The sequence below is a fragment of the Sycon ciliatum genome, chromosome 12, assembly GCF_964019385.1.
Source record: "Sycon ciliatum chromosome 12, ocSycCili1.1, whole genome shotgun sequence".
Taxonomy (NCBI): Eukaryota; Metazoa; Porifera; class Calcarea; order Leucosolenida; family Sycettidae; genus Sycon; species Sycon ciliatum.
In genome coordinates, this window is record NC_088654.1 from 8,204,860 (window position 1) to 8,228,457 (window position 23,598).

Below are 23,598 nucleotides of genomic sequence, written 5' to 3' on the forward strand. Positions count from 1 at the left end.
TAGCGACGAAAGGGCTTTGTTTATTCTTGGGGTCTGTGTTGTATGGCATTTGTATCATGGAAGAAATTCATATGTGGTTATGAAGGCTGCACTTACCACTGATCGCAAAGTGACGAGCTGACACGCCGCAGGCGTGCGAATGCAAGCGCGAAACCTCCCCAATGTCAGATTCGTAGGCGTTCTTTTTCAAGGTGCTATCACCTAACTGAACACATCCGTACCCATTCTTGTGAGACTGAAACTTATACAGCCTCCACATTCACGCACAGCCCCCACATAGCGATTAGCACTACCAAAATCAACACCCGGTGTTTAGGGCCAGCAAAAACACCAATACCTCTCGTGGCATAAATACATGCTTGACCAATACCAAACTTATGTTGTCTGATAAGCCTGAAACTAAGAGTGAACTAGACTTGCTGGCCGTTGTGGTTATTTGTAGTATGGCATGTGCACCATCGAAGAAATTCAAATGTGGTCGTGAAGGCTGCACACTCAGCTTCTCTCGCGCTCACGAAGTGGCAAGGCACAGGCGGACGCATACACGCGCGTCGATTGTCGTACCCCCTCCAGATTCGGCGGACAGTGCTAAGACAGGTGGTGAGACGGGTCAACCGGCCAATAATGTTGTTCAACAGGAGATGTTTTTGCCCAACCCGGCCGTGCAAATCCATGGAGCTGGGCTGCCGATGAACACAACAAGCAACAACATGCAACTCTATGATATGCCGAAACCTTTCGGTGGCAACGATGCGGGTTCGCTTCGTATTATAACTGGCAATTTATATCAGGACTTAGAATTTTTACAACGTTTAGATCTCAAATCCATTCCTTTGACTCCGCCTAGCAATGCTCTTGGGATGGAGGAGATGCATCCTTACACGACCGACGTCTTCGTCACACCACCGGTGCCAGGCGGTATGGGCACGGCAGCAGCAGAACTTGACTTGCTAGAAGCATCAGCGACCATGGATGTCGCACCTTTCAATCTCACTGATGGCGCAGGTCAGGACGCCATCCTCCAGCATCTGACCCCTTCAGGGCCACAGTCCGAGTCACAATTGTCCGAGTCACAATCATATTCTTATCGACACATACAACGTGCTCAATCATCATTCTTGCAAGACCAAACAAGCTCTTTAGTCAGAAGTAGCGGGCAAATAACGCAGACATCACCTCAATGCCGGAATCTGGGAAGTGACATGGCTGGTGCACCAGTTGATGGTGGGAATGACGATACGTTCCCAAGATTCCCATCCGTTCCATTATTGTCAGGGTCAAAAGTTTCTCTGCCGGATGATCAGGTAGCAATGGGCTCATTAGCTACCACCAACCCGCCTTCCGGGTCTGCTGGTGCTGATGCCACCATAAGCCCTAACCAGAAGCACCAGCAGCACCAGCAGCAGCGGCAGCAGCAACAGTACACTATGACCGCTGGTGTAGTGGGACAAGAAGATGCCACAGCTTCAATTGCAAATATTTCCATGGTGCATGGGGCCGGCTGGCATGAGTTTCCTTCGACTCACGGGATTGGGTATTCACATGGTTCCTCGTGGATGACGACGCCACCAGTCAATACGGTGCCAGCTACTGACAATCACGAAGAAGAGATTTGCAGCGTGAGACTGTCATCGAGTGGTGGATCTATACCATGGAAGCACCGGCCATTGAACCATGTATGTGATTATGGGGACTGCACTCGCCGCTTCCGAAGCAGTTTCAAACTGACCCGGCACATGCGTACACATACAGGTGAAAAGCCTTTTCAATGTGGAATCTGTCAGCGCGATTTTACAAGGCTGGACAACCTGAACGAGCACAAGGTCACACATACTCGTGAGAAACCATACCAGTGTGTGTTGTGCCCCAAAAGATTTGGTTGGGAGCGGAGTATGCGTCGACACATGAAGGTTCACCAACAGCGAGAATCAAGACCAACCCCAGGCGTGCATCACGGAGACTCTCCGGGACGTGTCGGTGCACCTTCCGTTTCAAACATGGTGAGCTTGGCATCACTTTCAGTAATAAATGCAACTGGACAGTCATCTGAAGCAGTCACTGCGTCGCCTATTAGTGCAGCCTCCGTTGCGTCTTCGAATAGCACTGCTGCATCGACGGGCACCACCACCTCCGTCGACGCACAGCAACAGTTAACCATGGCAGGCCCATCCACGGTACAGCAACAGCAACAGATACATTATCTGCAGCAACAGCAACCAGAACACCAGCAGTAGCAACCCCAGGTATTTATATGTGGTCATGAACGCGTGAAGGACGGACAATATCGAGGTCGTGCTGGTATGACTTCGCTTTCAAACATGGCTAACAGACCATCACTTTCGATGCGGAACGCGGCTGAACAGTTCTCTGTCACATCCAATGCCCCAGCGGTTAGTGCAGCTTCAGCCATGTAGTCTCACAGAGCTTCTACTCCGACGACACTCGCCAGACCCGCCTCCATGCAACAACAAGGAACCATGGCAGGCCCATCCCTGCAAAACGTACGGCTGCATCAGCAGCGGCAACATCATCTCCAGAAAATGGAGTCCGAACATCAGCAGCAGAACCGCCAACACCACCGCCAACGGCACTTGGTTACAAATCTAGAAGAGAGGAGTGGATGACTGGTGAAATGGAGAAAAACTTCCTGGTTCATCAGCAGGCACCAATGGTTCAACACCATCAAAGTATTCTTCTATTCTTACATTTAGAATGGCCCTACCTCCACAGGTAAAGGTGCTGGACGTCTTAAGTGGCAAACGCATGTGTTTCTGTAAACTGTAGAGTTAAGTTTGCCTGATATGCTACTGCAGTGTGCTGGTGCAGCTCCAGGGTTTTGCGTAGCATAGACTACTATGCCGAAACCCGGCCATATCCTTTGTATCAATCAAGTCTGTGTCCAATCACACTTTGTCTCCTACATGCGGATAAATTCATAACGCTGACGTCACCTACATGTATATGGTTTGATGTATAGGTGTTCACTGTCTACTGTCTACTGTATTGTGGTCTGCTGTATGTCTACATTGTATGTCGTTGGCTTGGCTAAAGAAACTGCACCAGCATATCTCTGTCTGCATTCACTCGTGCATCATACAAGATGCCTCAATCTGTTACGGTCTAGTCCAGAAGCATATTCTTATAAGCAATTATAAGCAATTCTTATAAGCAATTCTTCTCATGTCTTGTGCAAGCCATACCTAGTAAGAGGCTGACGTTACATGTACTTGCATAGCATTTTGACAAGAGTATAATCACGTATATTGCGTCTATATGTTCGCTCCCGGCCATGTTAACATGGTAATAGCTTGAAAGGAATATGGGACATGTGCCTCGTAAAAAATGCCAGAATCTTAGCTGAACTCTAATGGCTGTAGTCCACCGATCTATTGAAAACACTCTCATAATAATAATTATTATCTTGTGAAAGCCTTACCAATTATCAGGTTCACATTGGGCAATCTTCTCACACTCGCAGGCAGATCTAGTTTCAGCATTTCTCCTGCATCCGTTTCATCTCTCCCGACCAAGTGATCCTGTTAGCTCTTTAAATACAGCAAAAGGACTCTCCCATGTCATCTGCAGGCAGTAAGTATACCGGTCTACATCACGTGACATTTTTCTCTCAAAATGCAAAATTCAAGTGAATCGATAGTAAGTGCACCTCTGAAGAGTGGAAGGTTAGAAGGACAACTGATGCTCTCTATATTGCGGTCCAGCTAGTCAAGCCTATGTACGCCCGTCGTAGTAGTAGGTTGCGTGTTTTGAGGCTCCCGTTTTTTCGTAGTTTTTATGTAGCTTTTGGGGACTAGCCCCGACAGGCTGGGTGAGATGGCTAACCCAGATCAAACTGAGCAGCTGGTGAGCGCCGAACAGGTCCATACACAGCTTCGTTCATTGCCTGGCACCTGACGTAGCACTCAATATGAATTTACAAATTCGATTTTTCAGCGAAGGGGCAACCTACCCATACATTTCATATGGCATTCAATTGACCGTAACTTTGGTGTTTCTCAATGGATTTGAATGGCATATTGAGCACACACTCCTGCCAATATGCTGGCCTTCAGGATTTGATTTACAAGTTCTTGCGCCTCACTGACAGGCTTTCCAGGCCGGAAAACTCAAATTTCCGGCATAGTGCCACTGTGTGCGAGCCACCCAGGAGCAAAACAAATGCATTTACAAAATTTTCACATTTTCGTGCCCATTCTGTCAGTGCTCGGGATCCAAACCTAAACCAAATCCAGAAGCAGCCATGGGTGGTGGGGTAGGGCCCCTCAACGTGGCCCTGCAATCTGTCACAACGGAACGAGTGGGCGTTTCTCTCACAGACTCCCACAGACCCAAGTCAATTTTTGAATTTTTTTAGGTTTAGCACGTGCTACGAGGTCATACCTTTGATAAAACATCCAGTGCTGGGAGCTCCACCGCAAGCCATTTCCACTGCGCTGCACACCAAATCCAGGGTGCCTTCAGAAACCGGCAAAGACTACCACTCACGTTCCACTAGTGCCTAGTACTGAATCCTACCTGACTTCTTGACACGACTCAAACTTGCCAAAGTCACTAAATCAACGTCAACTACAATAATCAAGCCACATATCTGTAACGTCATGAGGGTGCACGCAAAAGTCCTGCTGCACGGCGGCGGGCAAAGCCCGCCGCCATGCAGCCCAATACGTGTTTTTAACGTGATTTTTTGGACTTTTTTGGACTTGGAGCAAAATTCTGCACACTTTCGCGTGTTGCCATGTTACGACAAGTTGCGCACGTACTGCTCACATTCAAATACAGTGCTGCCAACAAATGACAGCGTGCAACCAAAAAATCTTTCCTTGCAAGGGCACATTTTAGGCCATACATGTGTCTCTTGAACGGCTGGTCAGATCGGGACACAATTTTCACGAGAATTTGCAGCTATTCAAGCTCTTTCAACTGACATAGCACTCAATATAAATTTACAAATTCGATTTTTCAGCTAATTTTGGTTAGTCTGCCACCTTAAGCTTGGAATAAGTACGCCCGCGCTAAGGAAAAAGATTGTTCATTTCATTGACGAGTAATTACTCAGTTATTCTATAGTATGACATGTGCCAATATCTCCTCAAGCACCATGGTGTGCCTGCATCTACATCCCTGACCTACACCATCAACACACCTTTCTGACAACACCAGGCACATACTCTGCGCTAACATCACATTGCTAGCCCTGTCAATGCCCCAACAGATCTCTGGCTACAACAGCCTCACACTCTGCACGCAGCCTCCTGATAACAATATTCAAAACTACAATGCCACTGCTAGCCGTGAAACGTATCCAGCCTCGAACATTCACGCACAGCTTTACAGACAGCGCTTGCTTAAAACTACTAGATAAACACCAAATCCTAGTACCATAACAATTCACCAATACCTTGCCTGGCATGAGTACCAGTTTGGCCAGTACCATCCCCATGTTGCATTGACCTAAGAGGAGCGACGAACTAGCCTTCCTTGCGGTTGCTTGCCCTTGTCATTCTTTGTAGTATGGCACTTGAATCATCGAATAGATTTAAATGTGGTCATGACGGCTGTACCCTCAGCTTCACTTGCCTTAGAAGCGTAGACCGGCACAGGTTTACGCCTACGGCGAGGAGCCATTTCAATGCCCGATCTGTAATAATCGGTTTACAAGTTCGGATAACTTAGATACGCACCTCCGTGACCATCCCCGTGAGAGGGGTTTTCAGCCTTCAAATAGCACTGCTGCATCAACAACACCCGCCTCATCGACGGGTACCACCGCCTCCCGGCACAGACGTAAGCATACAGGCGAGGAGCCTTTTCAATGCCCAATGTGTAATGATCGGTTTACAAGGGCGGATCACTTTGATAAGCACCTCAGTAGCCATCCCCGTGAAGGGTGTCTTCAGTCTATTAATAGCACTGCTGCATCAACAACAATACCCGCCTCATTGACGGGTGCCACCGCCTCCGCCGTCCCGCAACAACACGTAACCATGGCAGGCTCATCCACGGTAAACGTACCGCAGGAGCCAGAACACCAGCAACAGGTGCCAGAACACCAGCAACAGGAGCCAGAACACCAGCAACAGGAGCCAGAGCACCAGCAACAGGAGCCATAACACCAGTAACAGGAGCCAGAACACCAGCAACAGGAGCCAGAACACCAGCAACAGGAGCCAGAACACCAGTAACAGGAGCCAGAACACCAGCAACAGGAGCCAGAACACCAGTAACAGGAGCCAGAACACCAGCAGGCAGAACACAACCAACAAACCCACCACCAGGAGCATCTGGTTCCAATTCCAGACCAGAGTAGTGGCATGACTGATGAAATGGAACATCCTCCTGGTTCACAAGGAGGCACAAAGGGTCCAACACCATTAAGGTATTCTACTATCCTTGGAATGCCCCTACCTCCCCCGGTGTAGGTGCTGTTTTGTGCTGGTGCAGCTCCAGGGCTTTGCGTCGCATGGACTACTATGCCAACACCTTGCATATTCCTTGTATCAATGGAGTCTGTGACCAATCACACTTTGTCTCTTACGTGCTGATAACTTTCTAACGCTGACGTCACCTACATGTGCATGGTTTGAGGTATATGAATAGACTGTCTATTGTACACGGTCTGATGCATGTCTACATTGTTTGTCGTTGGCTTGCCACTATCATTAAAATACACATGCATATATATACCGCAGATTGAGTATATATATATATATATTATAGAACAATAGAAGTATTTCTTGCGTCGGCAAAAAGTGCTCAATGTCCTAAGACAGAGCGGGGTTATACACTCAGACACAAAGGATCTCCAAGTTTCTCAGTGTTGCTACTCTGAGTTTCGTGAAAAAGCACTCTTCAGGCAACTTACTCTTCTCTCACATCAGTATCCCTTTACATACCAGAAAAGACGAAAAGAAGCACCCTAGGTGGGATTCACAGGTGGAGAAAAGAAGCACGCTAGCCAGTCTAGGTGGGAATCACAGGTGAAGATAAATGTGGCAAGTGTGGTAGTGTGAGCAATCGCGCAGGCCGGGTGGTGTGCATAAAGTGAAGTGTGGCAGTAGGATGCATGCACATTAGATGCAGCCTGGTCACAAAATGTCGCCACAGCACCAAGTACCTCCTATCGGAGGTGACCTGAACTGTAGACTGCGCTTGCTATCTGTTACACATATACAGAACTCCTGCTATCTAATGTGCATGCATCCTACTGCCACACTTCACTTTATGCACACCACCCGGCCTGCGCGATTGCTCACACTACCACACTTGCCACATTTATCTTCACCTGTGATTCCCACCTAGACTGGCTAGCGTGCTTCTTTTCTCCACCTGTGATTCCCACCTAGGGTGCTTCTTTTCGTCTTTTCTGGTATGTAAAGGGATACTGATGTGAGAGAAGAGTAAGTTGCCTGAAGAGTGCTTTTGCACGAAACTCAGAGTAGCAACACTGAGAAACTTGGAGATCCTTGGAGATCCTTTGTGTCTGAGTGTATATATTATATATATATATCTGTCAATTTCGTTGCATAAATGATGACGTCACCTACATGTGTATGGGGTTTTTTTGTATTGTATTGTATTGTATTGTATTTATTTAAAAGGATTCTCCAAAAGCAAATGGATGCTTATCACGGAAGTCTCCCACATAAATATCGCAAGAAAAATGGGGAAATGGGGGAGAGGAGAGTGGAAGATGAAGCATGGGAAGAAGGGAAACAAGTACCTAAATATCGAGGTATAAAAGCAGGAAAGAAATCGACGAGGGAAGAAATCACCTCTGCAGATAATACCGGGACATTTAGATGAAAAAACCCCAGCAAGGATTAATTTCAAGGAAAAAAAATTCTCAAACGGAAAAGTTCGGAATTCCAGTCAGAGAATATCTATGCTGAGAGTAATGAGCCTTTAGAGCAATGCGAAAATTGACAGAGGACTGAACGCAGCGGATGTGTTCTGGAAGTTTGTTCCATTCCACAGATAAACTGAAGAGAGGGGATTTAAGGAAATGGGCGCCAGAACGAGGTAAAACTATAGAGGACGGGTGACGACAACTAAGGGATACATTGAATTTGAAACGAATTAGCAAAGACGGAAACTGGTAAAAGACATTGTGAAAATACAGCAAGGACAGAATCTGACGACGCCACTTCAGGGATGACCAGTCACAAGTACGATTAAGAAACTGCTTCGGGGTTTCCCACTCAGGAGGGTGCCGGGTCTTACAAAGCAGATATGAACGAGCAGCAACGGCTTGCAGTGGGTCTAACGTAAGCGAATCTGAATGGGATACGGCGAATGGCCAGACAGGGACTGAGTATTCTAACAGTGGTCGTACGTAACACTTGTAGAGCAAATTTTTGAAAATTGACAATAATGCTCTTTTCATCTTTTATTTGTTTGGGTTGTTTTGAGTTATCACTTGAAGTACAATGCACATTTTTCAATATTGGTGTATGCTATTTGTTGGTGCTTAGTATACCCGAGTTGATTTTTTTGAAGTTTTGTCTATCGAGAACGAAATTTGCTATAATGTGCTTGAGAAACGAAAAAGTATCGATAAAACCAATACATCGATCGAAAGCGTTAATGGTTAATCGTTAAGAGTGAACGATCGTTTCAGCCCTAGTTTGATGTATATGTGTATACTGTCTATTGTACACGGTCCGATGTATGTCTACGTTGTATGTCGTTGATTTTCCATATCTTGCGACTCGTAAAAAATCAGCAAAATGAAAAAGCTGCAAATTTTCATTTTCAAACTAAACCTAGCACTAATCACGCCAGTACTGAAGAAATAGACTGTTCTATTTCATCGACCAGTGATTACTGGATGGTCCTTTGCCCAATGCTGTAGACAGAAAGCTGTTTCAGCCATAAAGGCCTCATCAGTACAGCTACGAGCTAAATAGGCCGAGCTACCGGCCATGGTGCAAAGGAGGCACCACAGACCTTAAGGAAGCTCGTCGCTCTAGCGCCAGAGTGCTCAAACTACAAAAGTAGCGGGCATTGCGGGATGCAGCAGCACTAGAGCAGCCTACTGAGAGTGCTCCTATAGTATGACTAGTGCAGATAGCTCCTCAAGTACCACGGTGTTCCTGCCTCTACATCTCCTTACCTACACCAAACACGCACCTTTCCTACAACATCAGGCGCATTCTCCTCGCTACCAGTACACTAATAGCCCTGTCACGTACTCCATAGCACCCTGTCTACAACCACCACGAGCTCTGTATACAGCTTCCTGTCCACACCAACCACACCCAAAATAAGAGTGCCAGACCTGAAACCTGTACAGCCTTCAAATTTACACACGGCCTCCCACAAAGCGCTTGACACTACCACGTCAACACCCACTGCATAGTGATAATAACTTCACCTGGCATAAATTCCTGTATGACCAATACGATCCTCATGTTGCCTGATAGGAATGGAATTCAGAGTAGCGACAAAAGGGCTTTGTTTATTCTTGGGGTTCTGTGTTGTATATCATTTGTATCATCGAAGAAATTCATATGTGGTTATGAAGGCTGCACTTACCACTGATCGCAAAGTGACGAGCTGACACGCCGCAGGCGTGCGAATGCAAGCGCGAAGCCTCCTCAATGTCAGATTCGTAGGCGTTCTTTTTCAAGGTGCTATCACCTAACTGAACACACCCGTACCCATTATTGTGAGACTGAAACTTATACAGCCTCCACATTCACGCACAGCCCCCACATCACAATTAGCACTACCTAAATCAACACCCGGCGCAAAGGGCCAGCAAAAATACCAGTACCTCTCGTGGCATAAATACAGGTTTGTCCATTACCACTCTAATGTGGTCTGATAAGCCTGAAACTACTAGTACCGATGAAGGAGCCTTGCTGGCTCTGGTTGTTTGTAGTATGGCATTTGTACCATCGAAGAAATATGGTCGTGAAGGCTGCACACTCAGCTTCTGTCGCGCTCACGAGGTGGCAAGGCACAGGCGTAGGCATACACGCGCGTTGCTTGGCACACCCCATCCCGATTCGGCGAATAGTGCTAAGACAGGTAGTGAGCCTGGTCAACCGGCCAATAATGTTGTTCAACAAGAGATGTTTTTGTCGAACCCGGCCGTGCAAGGCCATGGAGCTGGGCTGCCGATGAACGCAACAAGCAACAACATGCAACTCTATGATATGCCGAAGGGTTGCGGTGGCGACGATGCGGGATTGCTCCGTATCATATCTGGGAATATATATCAGGACATGGAAGTTTTACAGCGTTTGGCTCTCGAATCTATCCCTTTGACTCCCCCTAGCAATGCTTTTGGGATGGAGGAAATACAGCTCTACACGACCGACGTCTTCGTCACACCACCAGTGGCAGGCGGTATGGGCACTGCGGCATCAGAACCTGACTTGCTAGAAGCATCGGCGACCATGGATGCGGCGCCTTTCAATTTCACTGATTTCACCCACACTGATGGCGCAAGTGTGGACACCATCCTCCAACATCTTGCGCCTTCAGGGCCACAGTCCGAGTCACAACCATATTCTCATCTACACACGCAACTTGCTCGATCAGCATTGTTGCAAGATAAGCCGAGCTCTTTAGTCACAAGTAGCGGGCACCAAACTCAGGCTTCACCTCAATGCCAGAAACTGGAAAGTGACATGGCTGGTAAACCCGTTGTTGGTGGGAATGCAGATACCTTCCCAAGGTTCCCATACGTTCCATTATTGTCACCGTTAAAAAATTTTCTGCCGGGTGATCAGCTAGCAATGGGCCCATTAGCTACCAACATCCCGGCTGCCGGGAGTGTTGGTACTGATGCCACCATTAGCCCTAACCAGAGGCACCAGCAGCAGCGGCAGCAGCGACAGTACACTATGACCGCTGGTGTAATGGGACACCAAGATACCACAGCTTCCCTTGCAAACATTTCCATTGTTCAGGGTGCCAGCACTGATACGTTTCCCTCGACTCGCGAAATTGAGGATGCACATGGTTTGAGTTCCTCGGGGATGACGTCACCGCCACGTAATACGGTGCCAGCTACCTACAATCACGAAGAACAGATTTGCCGCGTGAAACTGTCACCGAAAGGTGGATCGCGACCATCGAAGCACCGGCCATGGACACATGTATGTGGTTATGAGGGCTGCACTCGCCGTTTCCAATACAGTTGCAACCTGACCCGGCACATGCGTACACATACAGGCGAGAAGCCCTTTGAATGTGGAATCTGTAAGCGCAATTTTTCAGTGCTGTCAAACCTGGAAGAGCACAAGCTTACACATACCGGTGAGAAACCATACCAGTGTGTGTTGTGCCCTACAAGGTTTACTCGGGCGAGGGACAGGCGTCGACACATGAAGGTTCACCAACGGCGAGAATCAAGACCAACACCAGGCGTGCATCACAGAAACTCTCCTGGACATGTTGGTGGCGCACCTTCCGTTACAAGCATGTTGAGCTCGGCATTACTTTCAGTAGTGAGTGCAGATGGACAGTCATCTGAAACAGTCACTGCGTCGCCACTTAGTGCAGCCTCTGTTACATCTTCGAATAGCACTGCTGCATCGACGGGTACCACCACCTCCGTCGTCGCACAGCAACCAGTAACCATGGCAGGCTCATCCACGGTAAATATACAGCAACAGCAGCAGATACATTATCTGCAGCACCAGCAACCAGAACACCAGCAGCAGCACCACCAGGAATTTATATGTGGCCATGAAGGCGTGCAGGACGAGCACTATCGAGGTCGTGCTGGTATGCCTTCGTTTCCAAACATGGCTAACAGACCATCACTTCCGGTGCTGAGTGCGGCTGGACAGTTCTCTGCCACAGCCAATGTCCCGACTTTTAGTGCAGATGCTGCTGGATCTTCTAGCCCTGCTGCATCAACAACACCCGCCGGCCCCGCCGCCATGCAGCAAGAAGCAACCATGAGGGGCTCATTCATGGGAAGCGTACTGCAGCAGCAGTGGCAACACTATCTTTAGCAACAGCAGCCCGAACATCAGCAGCAGCACCACCAACACCACAGGCAGCAGCAACTAGTTCCAGCGCAGAGTAGTGGCATAACTGGTGAAACGGAAAAAGGCACAACGGGTTCAACACCATCAAATGATTATGCTATCCTTGGAATGCCCCTATCTCCATCGGTATAGGTGCTGTACGTTCTATGTGTCGATGTCGGTCTTAGTATAGAGTAAGTATGCCTGAGCTGGTACTGCATTGTGCTGGTCCAGTTCTAGGGTTCGGCGTAGCACTGACTGCATGCCAGAACCGTGCACTTTCCCCTTTAGTTATCGAGTTTTTGTGACCAATCAGACTTTGTCTCGTACCTGCTGATAACGTTCTACCGCTCACTCCACCTACATGTGCATGGTTTCATGAATACGTGTCTACTGTATTATGGTCTGATGTATGTCTACATTTATTTGTCGTTGGTTTGCCAATATCATGAACATACATCCGCATATGTATGTCTGCAGTCACCCGTGCATCGTACTAGATGAAAAACATGTGTTGTTCCAGGAACACGGGACACTTGCCTCGTAAAAATTACAGAATCCGAGATGTACTCCAGCGGTCGTAGTACACTCGCCTATTGAAAACCCTTCTCATATTTTGTGCACGCCTTACCATTTACCAAGCAGCTTGTATTATTACTCTGATAGGCATACAGGGCAGGGGGCATCAGGTCTCCCTGGACCACTTGGATTTTAGTTGGGAATGGTGGACTCAGGGAGCCACTCAGCTTGATCCTGGCTGTCGTGTTGGAAAGTAGAGACTTCTTATTTGTTTTGTTGATATCTGCTTCCTCTAACATGTCAAGTGCTGTGGTGCGAATTATAGTGTCAAGCAACAACATGCTACTCTGCGATATGCCGCCTGGTTGCGGCGGCGACTCGGGGGGCTGGCTCCGTATCTTCACTGACAATATGCATGTATATGGGGTTTCGAATTTTTACGGTCCTTGGATCTCGAGTCCATCCCTTTGACCAGCTCTACCAATTCTCTTGGCAACAGAAACCCGACCACCAGAAGCAGTAGCACCAACACTGTTGTGAACTGCATCTGGTTTCAGAGCCAGAGTCCAGTAGTGGTGAGAATGGTGAATCGTAATATTAATGACTCGTGGTTCATAAGCAGGCACTAATGGGCCAACAAAAAAAAACAAAGGGCCAAACAGCATCTGCTTCCCCTAGCACGCGCCTACCCCCAGAGGCATAGGCAGGCCCTTCTTCGATGTTATTACAGCGTTCATTAAGTCCGGCTTATCCACCACTGAATGGTGGTGGTATTGCTCGTCGCTTTTACGTAACATTGACTACTATGCCAGCACCTTGTTATATCCCAAGTGCGAATCGAGTCTGTAACCAAACAGTATATCTGAGTGATATTGATTGATTTCACGGATCCTCCAGAGGCAAATGGATGCCTATCAAAGGGAATCTCCTAAGTAAGTATGGAAAATGATAAAGTATGCTCGTAGGGGAGAAGAGGTAGAAGACACATTAGAATATAGAGTACAAAGAGAAGTAAATTTAGTACTTCGAGTAGTACATTGCATGCTAGTTATAATGAGAATTAGAAAAGCAGCATTGCGGACTACTATAACTGACATATACACAAACTATTCAAACTATTATGTGTCTCTCACGTGATTAATTAATGACTTATTGTTTGCATGAACATGTATACAAGTCTCAAGTATTACCTGTCCAGATGTTCACCATCAGTTACATGAGTTTTTCAACATGGCGCAACCTGCACCAGGTTTGGCGCCATGGTGCTTTCTCTCTTCCTCTTCACTCCTGCTGTGGTCTTGCGCTACTGTCGCTATCGCCTTTGATGACTCGGTAACACTGCCCTGTTATCGCCTCAATTCTCACCTATTATTATTATTATTATTATTATTATTATTATTATTATTATTTCACAATCACGATGACATAGTGCCAATAAGCATGTGATGCGGGCGATTTTAACCAGCCATGGTGGGGACAACTGAGAAAAAGAAGGAGAAGAAAAAGAGAAAAGAAAAGAAAACAAAAGGAGTACTATAGGAACCTGGAGAGAGCAGTATGAAGATTAGGCTAGCAATGGAAAACAACGAATTCAATTCAATTCAACTTAGGCGCGGGCAGAATGGAACAAAATGCAGCGAAGGTGTCACGAGACTTTACCTCCTGCGGAAGCCGAGACCAATGAGAATATGACTTGAACAGAGGGGATTTTAAAAGGATCGATGACCTGGCAAGTGGGAAATGGAGAGAACATCTAGTACGCGAGCTATTATTGAACCAGCTTAAGTGCGCAAGTGCATGAGGAGGAGCAAGTTGAAGCTTAATACGGTGAATGAATTTGCATGCCGAGTGGGGAAAGCGTTCTGAGAGAGGGGAAGAGGAAGCCAAAATGTATAGCGTCTGAGAGGAGGTCAGAGGGGGCATGCGAAATATTAATCGAAGTAATTTACGGTGGGTGACTTCTAACCGATGCATAAGAGCGGAGGATAGACCGGAGGACCAAACGAGAGAGCAGTAATCAAACAAAGGAAGAACATAAGCGTGATAAATTTGTATTCGACAACCATGGTGTAGATGGGAGATGTGAGGAGAAATGCAGCCTATCGCGGAGCAAACTCGCTTTTCAATATAGGTTACGTGCGAATCCCAGGACAAGTGTTCATCAAGAAATATACCAAGGTGTTTGTGATTTTTAACAATGTTGATAGCAATGGGATCATCAGGGAAAGTAAAAAGCCGAGTCGTAAGGAGGGTGAGGTCACTGGAGGGTCGTGGGGGGATACAAAGGATTGCCGTTTTCGACACATTGGGGCGGAGTTTCCACTTCGACATCCAGCGCACAACTTGATTGATGTGATACTGTAGCGAGTCGCAGGCTTGCAATAAGCCTGGCTCGGTTATATGGAGCGCTGTATCGTCCGCGTAGAGTGAGGTATGATCCAAACCTGCCAAATCATTAACGTATACGATGAACAATAGAGGCCCCAAGATAGAGCCCTGGGGCACTCCAGAGTGGACTGTTAGAGGGGCGGACAGGGCATGTCCAATTCGGACACTCTGTCGACGTTCAGTGAGATAGCTGGTGAGCCACTGCAGACACGTCCCGGCTACGCCAAACGCTGCTAACTTATGGAGGAGACCCCTTGTCCAGACAGTGTCAAATGCTTTGCTGAGGTCGAAAAAACATAGGAGGCTAAATTGCTTCTGATCCTTGCATTCATATAGCTTCTGCACAAGCCTCAGCAACTGCCAGGCGGTCGAATCGCCTCGCCGAAATCCAGACTGTGACGGGTCAAGGACCGGGTTCACATGTTGGTATAAGTGGCCAAATGCCACACGTTCACAGAGCTTTGAAATGGTGTAAAGGAGTGAAATCGGCCGGTAATTGGATGCAGACAGTTTACTGCCTTTATTCTTGTAAATAGGCACAACCACAGCTGCCTTCCAGACATCAGGGAAGATTCCGGTGGCGAAGGACTGGTTGAAAACTAGGCTGAGAGGGATAGCTATACTAGGAGACAGGGCTTTTAGCAGTTCATGGGATATGCCATCTGCACCTGCCGCCTTCTTGGGCTTTAGGCGACGGATGTGTTGGGCAATGGCGGTGGGAGTAGTGCTAAAAGAGGGTAGTGCTGGGAGCCCGTGGTGTGGAATACCAGGGAGAGACCATGCAGGATCATCCGGTGTTCCAAAGCTGATGAATTGGCGATTCAGAGCATTGGCAATCTGGGTAGGGTCGTTGTGTACTGTGTTATTTTCATGGAGTTCAGTGATGATAGGGTTTCCAACAGGGGTCGGCGAACGAAGCTGCTTAACAAACTTGAACAAACTAGGGGTGGATGCAATAATGAATGAGGGGTTAGTGCTAATGGAGGACACATACTGGCGGTGAGCCTCTCTAGATAGGATTCGTGCTCTGTTACGTTCGCACTTGTAATGCTCGTGATTGCTAGGGGTAGGATACTTGCGATACAAGCTGTACGAGTCTCGCTTCCTCTTCAGCTGAGCTTTAACAGCACGTGTCAGCCACGGGGGACTTGGTGTACGTCGTCTAGGCGCTGAAGAGCGCGACCGGGTGGGTAGGAAAGCGGAGCATAGACCATGAAGGATGTCATAAAATGCTGGAGCAGTACGGTTTGGATCTCCAAGCTTCAACTGGAGAGCAGCATGCCAGTTCAAATTAGCAATGGATTCATTTAGAGCAACTAGGTGAGTGGGAAGAATGGAGGAGATGTCAAACTGACTGAAGTCAGGTATCTGGAAGGAATGGGAGGGCAGTGTAGTGTTGGGTGCAGGTGGTGATGCGGTACATGTCGGGATGCACAAACGGCCGAGAACAATTGAGTGGTCCGACTGACCGAGAGGGGCTGAGGGGCGCGGATCGCAGATGCTGGCTGCAGTGTCAGTGATCATCAGGTCCAGAGCAGCCTCATTGCCTTTGTGGGAGCGGTGGGTCGAGAATGTGACGTGTTGCTGCAAGGCAAACATGTCAAGAAGACATGAAAGGTGGTGGCCTGCAGTGTCTGTTGTTGTTCCATACCAGGTGGAACATTTAGCATTGAAATCTCCCATGATGAGGACTGGCGAGCCAGGGGTCCGTATTTTAGTCAAGCAGCTTTGAAACGAGGCGTAAAAGTTATCTATCACCAACGGGTCGGTGGACGGTGGGCGGTAGACAGCCGCAATTTGGATGGGCTGCTGGCGCGTGGGGCAAGCAGAGGTTCCAGTGGATGGCGATATCTCTACCCAGGTAGCTTCGAATTGCGGAAGATGTAGGTCTGTACGGTGGGTAATAGGACCAAATGCACTTGATTTTACTAAGATAGCAACACCGCCATAGGCCAGGAAGTCGTTGGTGTTATTTTTATTCTCGGAGGTGGGTCGATCCCCTCGAAAACATTCATAGCCTGGGAAGGAGAGGGAAATTTGTGGACACAACCAGGTTTCAGTTATGCAAACAACAAGGGGACAGCTGGTCGTGAGAAAGTCGGATAGCTCAGCAGATTTGTTTCTAAGGGAACGTGCATTGATACAGGCTACGGGAAAGGAGGCTAGGGGCGTTGAAGGATAGAAGGGTGTTGCGTTAGGGTCAAGTTGAGGTGTTGGTTTACTCATTGTTCAGATTCAGCCTGGTCAGTGTGGAACCTCCATTTCCGGATACTAATTTTGTCAGGCCAGAAACCAGGCCCTTGGATCTTGTCTACACAGTTCTCTCCCACAACCAGGTGGGCATAAGCTGTACCAAAGTACCGTGATTCTGAGATTGAGCAGTGAAAAACTTCGACATCTTTCTTTTTACACCACAGTTCAATTGAGGCAGCATCGCATCCAAGGTCTACATTGCCAAGATAGAAAGCCGTGCGCTTCACCCGCTCCACGCCCTGAAGGTCAGTGCGTTTGGTACGGGCTGGCTCTTTTGTGAACTGGCTTGTGATAGTGCGTTTCAGTGGACTACCGGTAGTGTTGGTGTCGGCTTGTGCAGGGCGGCGGCGGTGTGGGTTTTGCCACCCATTGTCGCTTGTGCTTGTATCTTGCGTTTGAGGTTTGGCGGGCAGGTCAGGTCTGGCCGTTGGGGTACTACTTCTTGTAGTAGTACGTGTACTACCGTCCGTGCTGGTGTGTGTGCCTGTTGGTGAGGCAGCTTTCCTTGCAGTGCTACTGTACAATTTCTCTTGGTCAGTGCAAGCTGGGGACGCTACGGGTACGGGATTTGTGGACTGCATTCTCTCTACTACTCCCTTCAGTTGAGCAACTTCTACTTGCAAGGAGACAATGGCGTCTGTCTTGCTCGTTCGAAGACATTCTATTTCTGAAGCCATACCTTTTATAGTCTCGTTAAGGAGCTGAAAGGTGGAGAGCAGGTCGCTTACCATTTGGTCTGGTGACTTCCGTATTCCTAGTCCTTCCTTGCGAAGGGCAACAACCAAGTCTTGTCGGCCCATTGTCTCCGGGTTGGTCAGTCCTGTAGCTCGGGCAACTGTGAGCAGCTCCTCGTATGTCAGCAGAGCTAAGTCCATATCTTCGTTAGTCGCCATATTATTGAGTCATACATCAACACTAGAACAAATCAGTGTAGGTGCGGTCCTGCCGAAGGCAGCTACACCGGTGAAACAAACTCGACCGCGGAGCGCAAAAACTTGCATCCGCACTCTAGATTATAGCAATAAAAACCTATATCCGTTAACTCTCACAAAAGAACTCAATACCATTGTCCCAATGGCACGTCTTCACTTCGCACATATGCACTAACTTCCACACTAGAATCAAATATCTAGGCCTGCTCGTAGAGTTGTTGTTGTTGTTGTTGTTTGGCTTTATTTAAAGTGGAGTTCCAAAACAGGCCTAAACCTAATGACAATGGTCCCACTGATAATAAGAGAAAAGAAAAATATATAATAATAAGCGGGCAAACAGAACCAAGAAGAAGATACAGCTGTAGTTAGATAACTAATATGAGCACGGCAGCAGGGGAAAAAAGTCACAAGCACGGCAACCGGGAAGAAAGGAGTGAGTGAGTGAGAGAGAGAGAGAGAGAGAGAGAGAGAGAGAGAGAGAGAGAGAGAGAGAGAGAGAGAGAGAGAGAGAGAGAGAGAGAGAGAGAGGGAGAGAGAGAGAGAGAGGTAGTGAAGCAGATGAGTTCATCCTAGTTGACGGTACTAGAGAATTTGATAGTGAATGCTGCTGTCTGATGATCGCTCCGATGCGTGAAACTTTAAGTTACAGCTAACACAGCCTTTCGCCTCTGTTGTGTGTGTATACAAGTCTATGTGTTTGGCTTGGGAAAGAAATGAACATGCCGCAAACATGATTTGTCTCAAAATAAACGTTTGGTTTTGTAGAAGATATCACTATCTTTCATGTTCACGGGTGAAATCGAAACTCGTCTCATGTCTTGTGCCAGCCATACGCAGTCAGCTTGTACACTACTAGTACTTTTTAAGGCGTAGACTCTCTATATGGAGTATTATCCATATAAAAATCGCTCTGTGAGCGGTTCTGAAAAACCTTTACTGGTACTGCCCCGTCGTAAAAGTAAGAAATTAGAACTGGCCCATTGTCCCCCCAAATGCGAACTGATCCACCTAAATCGCGAATGACGGGACCCGAACGCACCAGTAGCACGAGGTCGGGAGGGCACAGGATCACGGCAATTATCATAGGGTAACACCAGTAGTAGCAGTAGAAAAAAATTTTGAAAGGGAAGCCTACCGCTAGTACAGTACATGGCCTATGGTCCGGACCAACGTCCCCTTCTGCATCCACAGGTAGGAACCTCGTGCTACTGGTGCGTTCGGGTCCCGTCATTCGCGATTTAGGTGGATCAGTTCGCATTTGGGGGGACAATGGGCCAGTTCTAATTTCTTACTTTTACGACGGGGCAGTACCAGTAAAGGTTTTTCAGAACCGCTCACAGAGCGATTTTTATATGGATAATTTCAGCTCTTTTTCCGTTCCCTCCCCACCCCAACCCCGAAGGTAAACATGATGACCACGCGCGCGATGTACTGTATGTAGCCATGCGACTGCAATAACACACTGATACATACCAGCCCTCCCCGCCTCGCTACCCCGCACACAGATACACACAAACATGTGTATGCACACGGCACACACACGTGGCCACGCACACATACGCACATGCACACGACACAAACAGGAAATTTTTCATGTATAATGCCATGCAAAGCAGTGGCCACCGTACTTGAGGAAGTCAGTTGTGAAACAAAAATAATTCAACTACAGCGTGTAGACAAGCTGACGGCCAAAGCACAACATAGCAAACATGACATTTGCCCAAGGATTGCAGTTTGCAGACCATGCCATGGAAGCAGCGAATACAGAATGTAATATCATACAAAGTGACAAGCAAGGACGTGGCCATCATACACCAGAAACTTGCAGAAAGTCACATATCCAACAGATAGAGAAGTGAACAGCAATCTGATACAGCCCACACAGGACAAAGCGGACCTGATACTCGTCCCAGGATCGCAAGTGGCAAACCCTTTTCAATGCATAACATGCAGGTGTACGTCAGACGCATGAACATCTGACCGTGTCGCCAGCATACAATGTCATCACATGTTTACCCCACAAGTTACACACATGCACAGTAGAAGCACAATGAAAGCAATGGAAAAGTACGATGTGGTTGCTGAAGCATCTTCACACTTCAAATTCAGACTTCAATGTGGTCGTCACGGGATGATATACCTGCAAGATACAAGTGATGAAGAAAGAAAGCAGAAGGTCGTGAGGTAGGCTATGAGACACCACAAACGGTTCACCTACATGTCTGTTCAGGGCTAGTGCACTCACATGGAGAATTGTCATAATCGAGCATTTCCCAAACTGAGAAGTGCAATGAAATCCACTTGCATGCACAGGAGCAATTTTGCAATATTATGATGCGCAATTCGACACGATCTGCGATGCTGCGTGCGATGTGCCCTGCTGTCATGATAGTGACAGTCACCGCAGTATGATTTGTCAACGTCGCCCATGCACTCTTCTGTCAAGTCCAAAGTGCTCACATACTTGGCAATGTTTTTGCAGTGATTAACTTTTATCCTAGTTATGTCACGGGTAACTTTAATGAAGTACCCGCAGGCCGTGTCGATCTGCACATCGTCCACTCTCTCATGTACTTGGCCTGCTTTGTCTGTGTATCCATTTCATGTGCGATCCACAAAATCGACTAGACAGTGGGTGCAATACGCTCTCTACCTGAAGACGTTCTTCTGGCGACATCTCGCCATGTACTTGGCCTGGCTTTGTCTGTGCATCCATTTCATGTTCGATCAACAAAATCTCAATGCACTACAGAGACTAGACAGTGGGTGCAATACGCTCTCTATCTGAAGACGTGAACCATTAATTTTTTTGGAAAAGTTATACGTACACCTGAACCGTAATGAAGTACAGGAATAGAGAGAGTGACTACAATACGCTCTCGACCTGATATAGTGATAACGTGAGTACAAGACACTCTCCACCTGATAACGTGTTAGAAGGTAACATGTCTACAGTCCCACCGTACCCTTCCGACACGACTGTAGACCATTAAATTTTTTTGAGAAGTTATACGTACACCTTAAACGTAATGAAGTACAGGAATAGAGAGAGTGACTACAATACGCTCTCGACCTGATAACGTGAGTACAAGACACTCTCCACCTGATAACGTGAGAAGGTAACAGGTCTACAGTCCCACCGTACCCTTCATCATTCCTCATTCACCATCGCGCGATACCCTGGCACACACTGGCAACATATCAATGGGGTGCCTTACCGTCGTCTAGAGGAGACGTCTTCGCAGCAATATTTTCCCTCCTGCGCATTCAGTCGCCGACGCGACAGCGTTCACGGGGCCGTTCCAGTTGCGGAAGACATTCGATTCATCAGGCCAATTCAGCAACAGGGCCGTGGACACACAGGGGGCAGAGGAGAGACATTGTTAGTGGACAAGAAATATGCAGTGGCAAGTGGCGAGTGCCGCATGGATGTCAAGTTGTCATGCACAATTCAGCTATTACTTACGGTCCAGCTAGTCCTGCCATTGCTCGCTCGTCCTGGTTCCTCCTCGTTCGTCTTCCTGCACGTCTGCACTTCTCCTTCCCCACCGTTGGCTTTGCGGTACGGGGGTGCCGGAAGGAATTCCCACCATGTATCCATGTACATGAAGTCCCACTCTCCATGTACATGTCCACGGCCACGTCAGCAGTTTGTATAGTACCGGAAGGAGTTCCCACTGCACGATGTCTCCAAAGGCCTAGATCAGCTAGAGCGGACGTCTTTGCAGCAATTCTTTTCGCCCTGCGCATTCAGTTCGCCATGTCTCCAAAGGCAAAGGCCTAGAGCCTAGTAGAGGGGACGTCTTTGCAGCAATTCTTTTCACCCTGGTACCCTGCACATTCACTCCGCCGACACGACAGCGTTCACGGGTCCGTTCCAGGGGCAAAAGGTCCACGTCAGCAGTTCTCAACTATTTCGCGTACGGGATAGTCGCCGCGACAGCGTTTAAGGGGTCGTTCCAGGTGCAAAAGGTATCCATCAATGGCACTTTGCAGTATGGGGTACGGAAAAGGGGCCTCCTCGTTCGACTTCGTCGACTTCTGCAGCTCTCCTTCCCGTCAGGGGTACCGAAAGGGGCCTCCTCGCAGTTGTCCTTGCCGTCAGGTCCACGTCATGCAATTCTCAACTATTTCGCGTACGGGATAGTCGTCTTTGTCGTACGCGACATCGGCGTTTACCGAGTGGCATTGGCACAAAGCAGACCGTTGACGGGGTCACGTGTCAAAAAAGTATCAACAAAGTGTCGACGACGTGTCGACCACGTGTATAGCGGTACACTCAGCGGTACACTAATTCTCGTGCCATTCTCGTGTCACAAAACTGGAACATCGAGTACCAGTATGGAAAGGCTTCAGACAGGAAGCCTTTCCAATAAGCACCTCTCCTGCTACCATAGTATCATTGCTATCCCCGTGATCGTGGTATATTGGTACATCTCACTGGGGTCGACTTTGACCCAGTATCCAAAAATCTGCAAGTTCTTCAAAGGCAATTATGTTGGTTGGTGCCCTGGCCCGCATACCGATGGACAATGCAGTAAGATTATATCGTTGTCTGTGCAGTTGTGTGGACATGCATGCAAAAAGATACAGATATCAAAACACTTTTCTACTTGTCATCAACAATGCGTGTGCATAGCATATGTGTGTCTTTTACTGTTTCTAATTTCTTTCTTTTTTTTGCTGCGAAGTCACTCTGCTGTCAAGCACGTCTCTATTTGGAGTGATGCCGATCGTTTCTGCTGCTGCTGAGGTTAAGGTTTCTGATATAACTCAAATACTTTGTTAGTTCATTTTTGGGGTATTTATATTATATTTATAAGAACATCTCAAGACTCGGTGGAAACACCGGCCAATATAAAGAGAGTGGGTGATTGCCAACCACGGCGAAAATACAATTGCGTGTTCCCATCCCTTTATATCTTAATAGTTATACGCATTTTTGTCATTCGTGCAGCAGTCTTGGCAAAACATGCATAATGCTATCAAGAGCCGCTTTGGCCAAAAGCCCTGATTGGATCTTTTGAAGAAACTCAGGTCTGGGGTTTGTGATCGTGTGGCAAACAAGAGTTCCGAACTGTCAGATCGAGTGTTGCTGGGTCGTACTGCGTGTAGTTCGATCTGTTTAACACGTCTTACCAATACGAAGCACATCCATCTAATAATGGTGTAGATGTTTTATCAGTTCGAGTCACATTCATTGCGGCCTAAGTATATAAAAAGGTCACAGTGATTACTCCTGGCCCTTCAGCTCTCTCGTTCTTATTGTGAAGTAAAAAGGAGAAAAACTCACGCATTACGCAAGACTAAAGACAGGTGCATTCTACCAAGTAGTCAGTGCAGTGTGCCATGGTCCTAGCTTGTAATCTTTACAACTCAGATGGTGAGCCAAAGAAAAAAATTAACATTGACAACAGGGCAGACGTTTTGCGGTCGAATCCACTACCTACACAATCTAACACAAAATTTAAAAGAATTTCTGGGACTATCCCCCGCATGAA

At 47.5% G+C, this 23,598-nt stretch overlaps 1 protein-coding gene across 1 annotated transcript; it reads left to right on the forward strand.

Moving 5' to 3' along the window:
- The first annotated feature begins 399 nt into the window (after positions 1–399).
- Positions 400–12,651, forward strand: LOC135827937 (uncharacterized). The gene is made up of 2 exons (XM_065340373.1): positions 400–2,230; positions 9,902–12,651. The coding sequence occupies exons 1-2, from the start codon at positions 444–446 to the stop codon at positions 11,988–11,990; spliced, it is 3,876 nt and encodes a 1,291-aa protein (XP_065196445.1). The 5' UTR covers positions 400–443; the 3' UTR covers positions 11,991–12,651.
- The last annotated feature ends 10,947 nt before the right edge of the window (positions 12,652–23,598 follow it).

Excerpts from the sequence above, each read along its gene's own strand:
- LOC135827937 (XM_065340373.1), top strand. The coding sequence starts at position 444 with ATGGCATGTGCACCATCGAAGAAATTCAAATGTGGTCGTGAAGGCTGC. Across the intron at positions 2,231-9,901 it reads CAGCAACCAGAACACCAGCA|TATGGCATTTGTACCATCGA; the intron begins GTAGCAACCCCA and ends GGTTGTTTGTAG.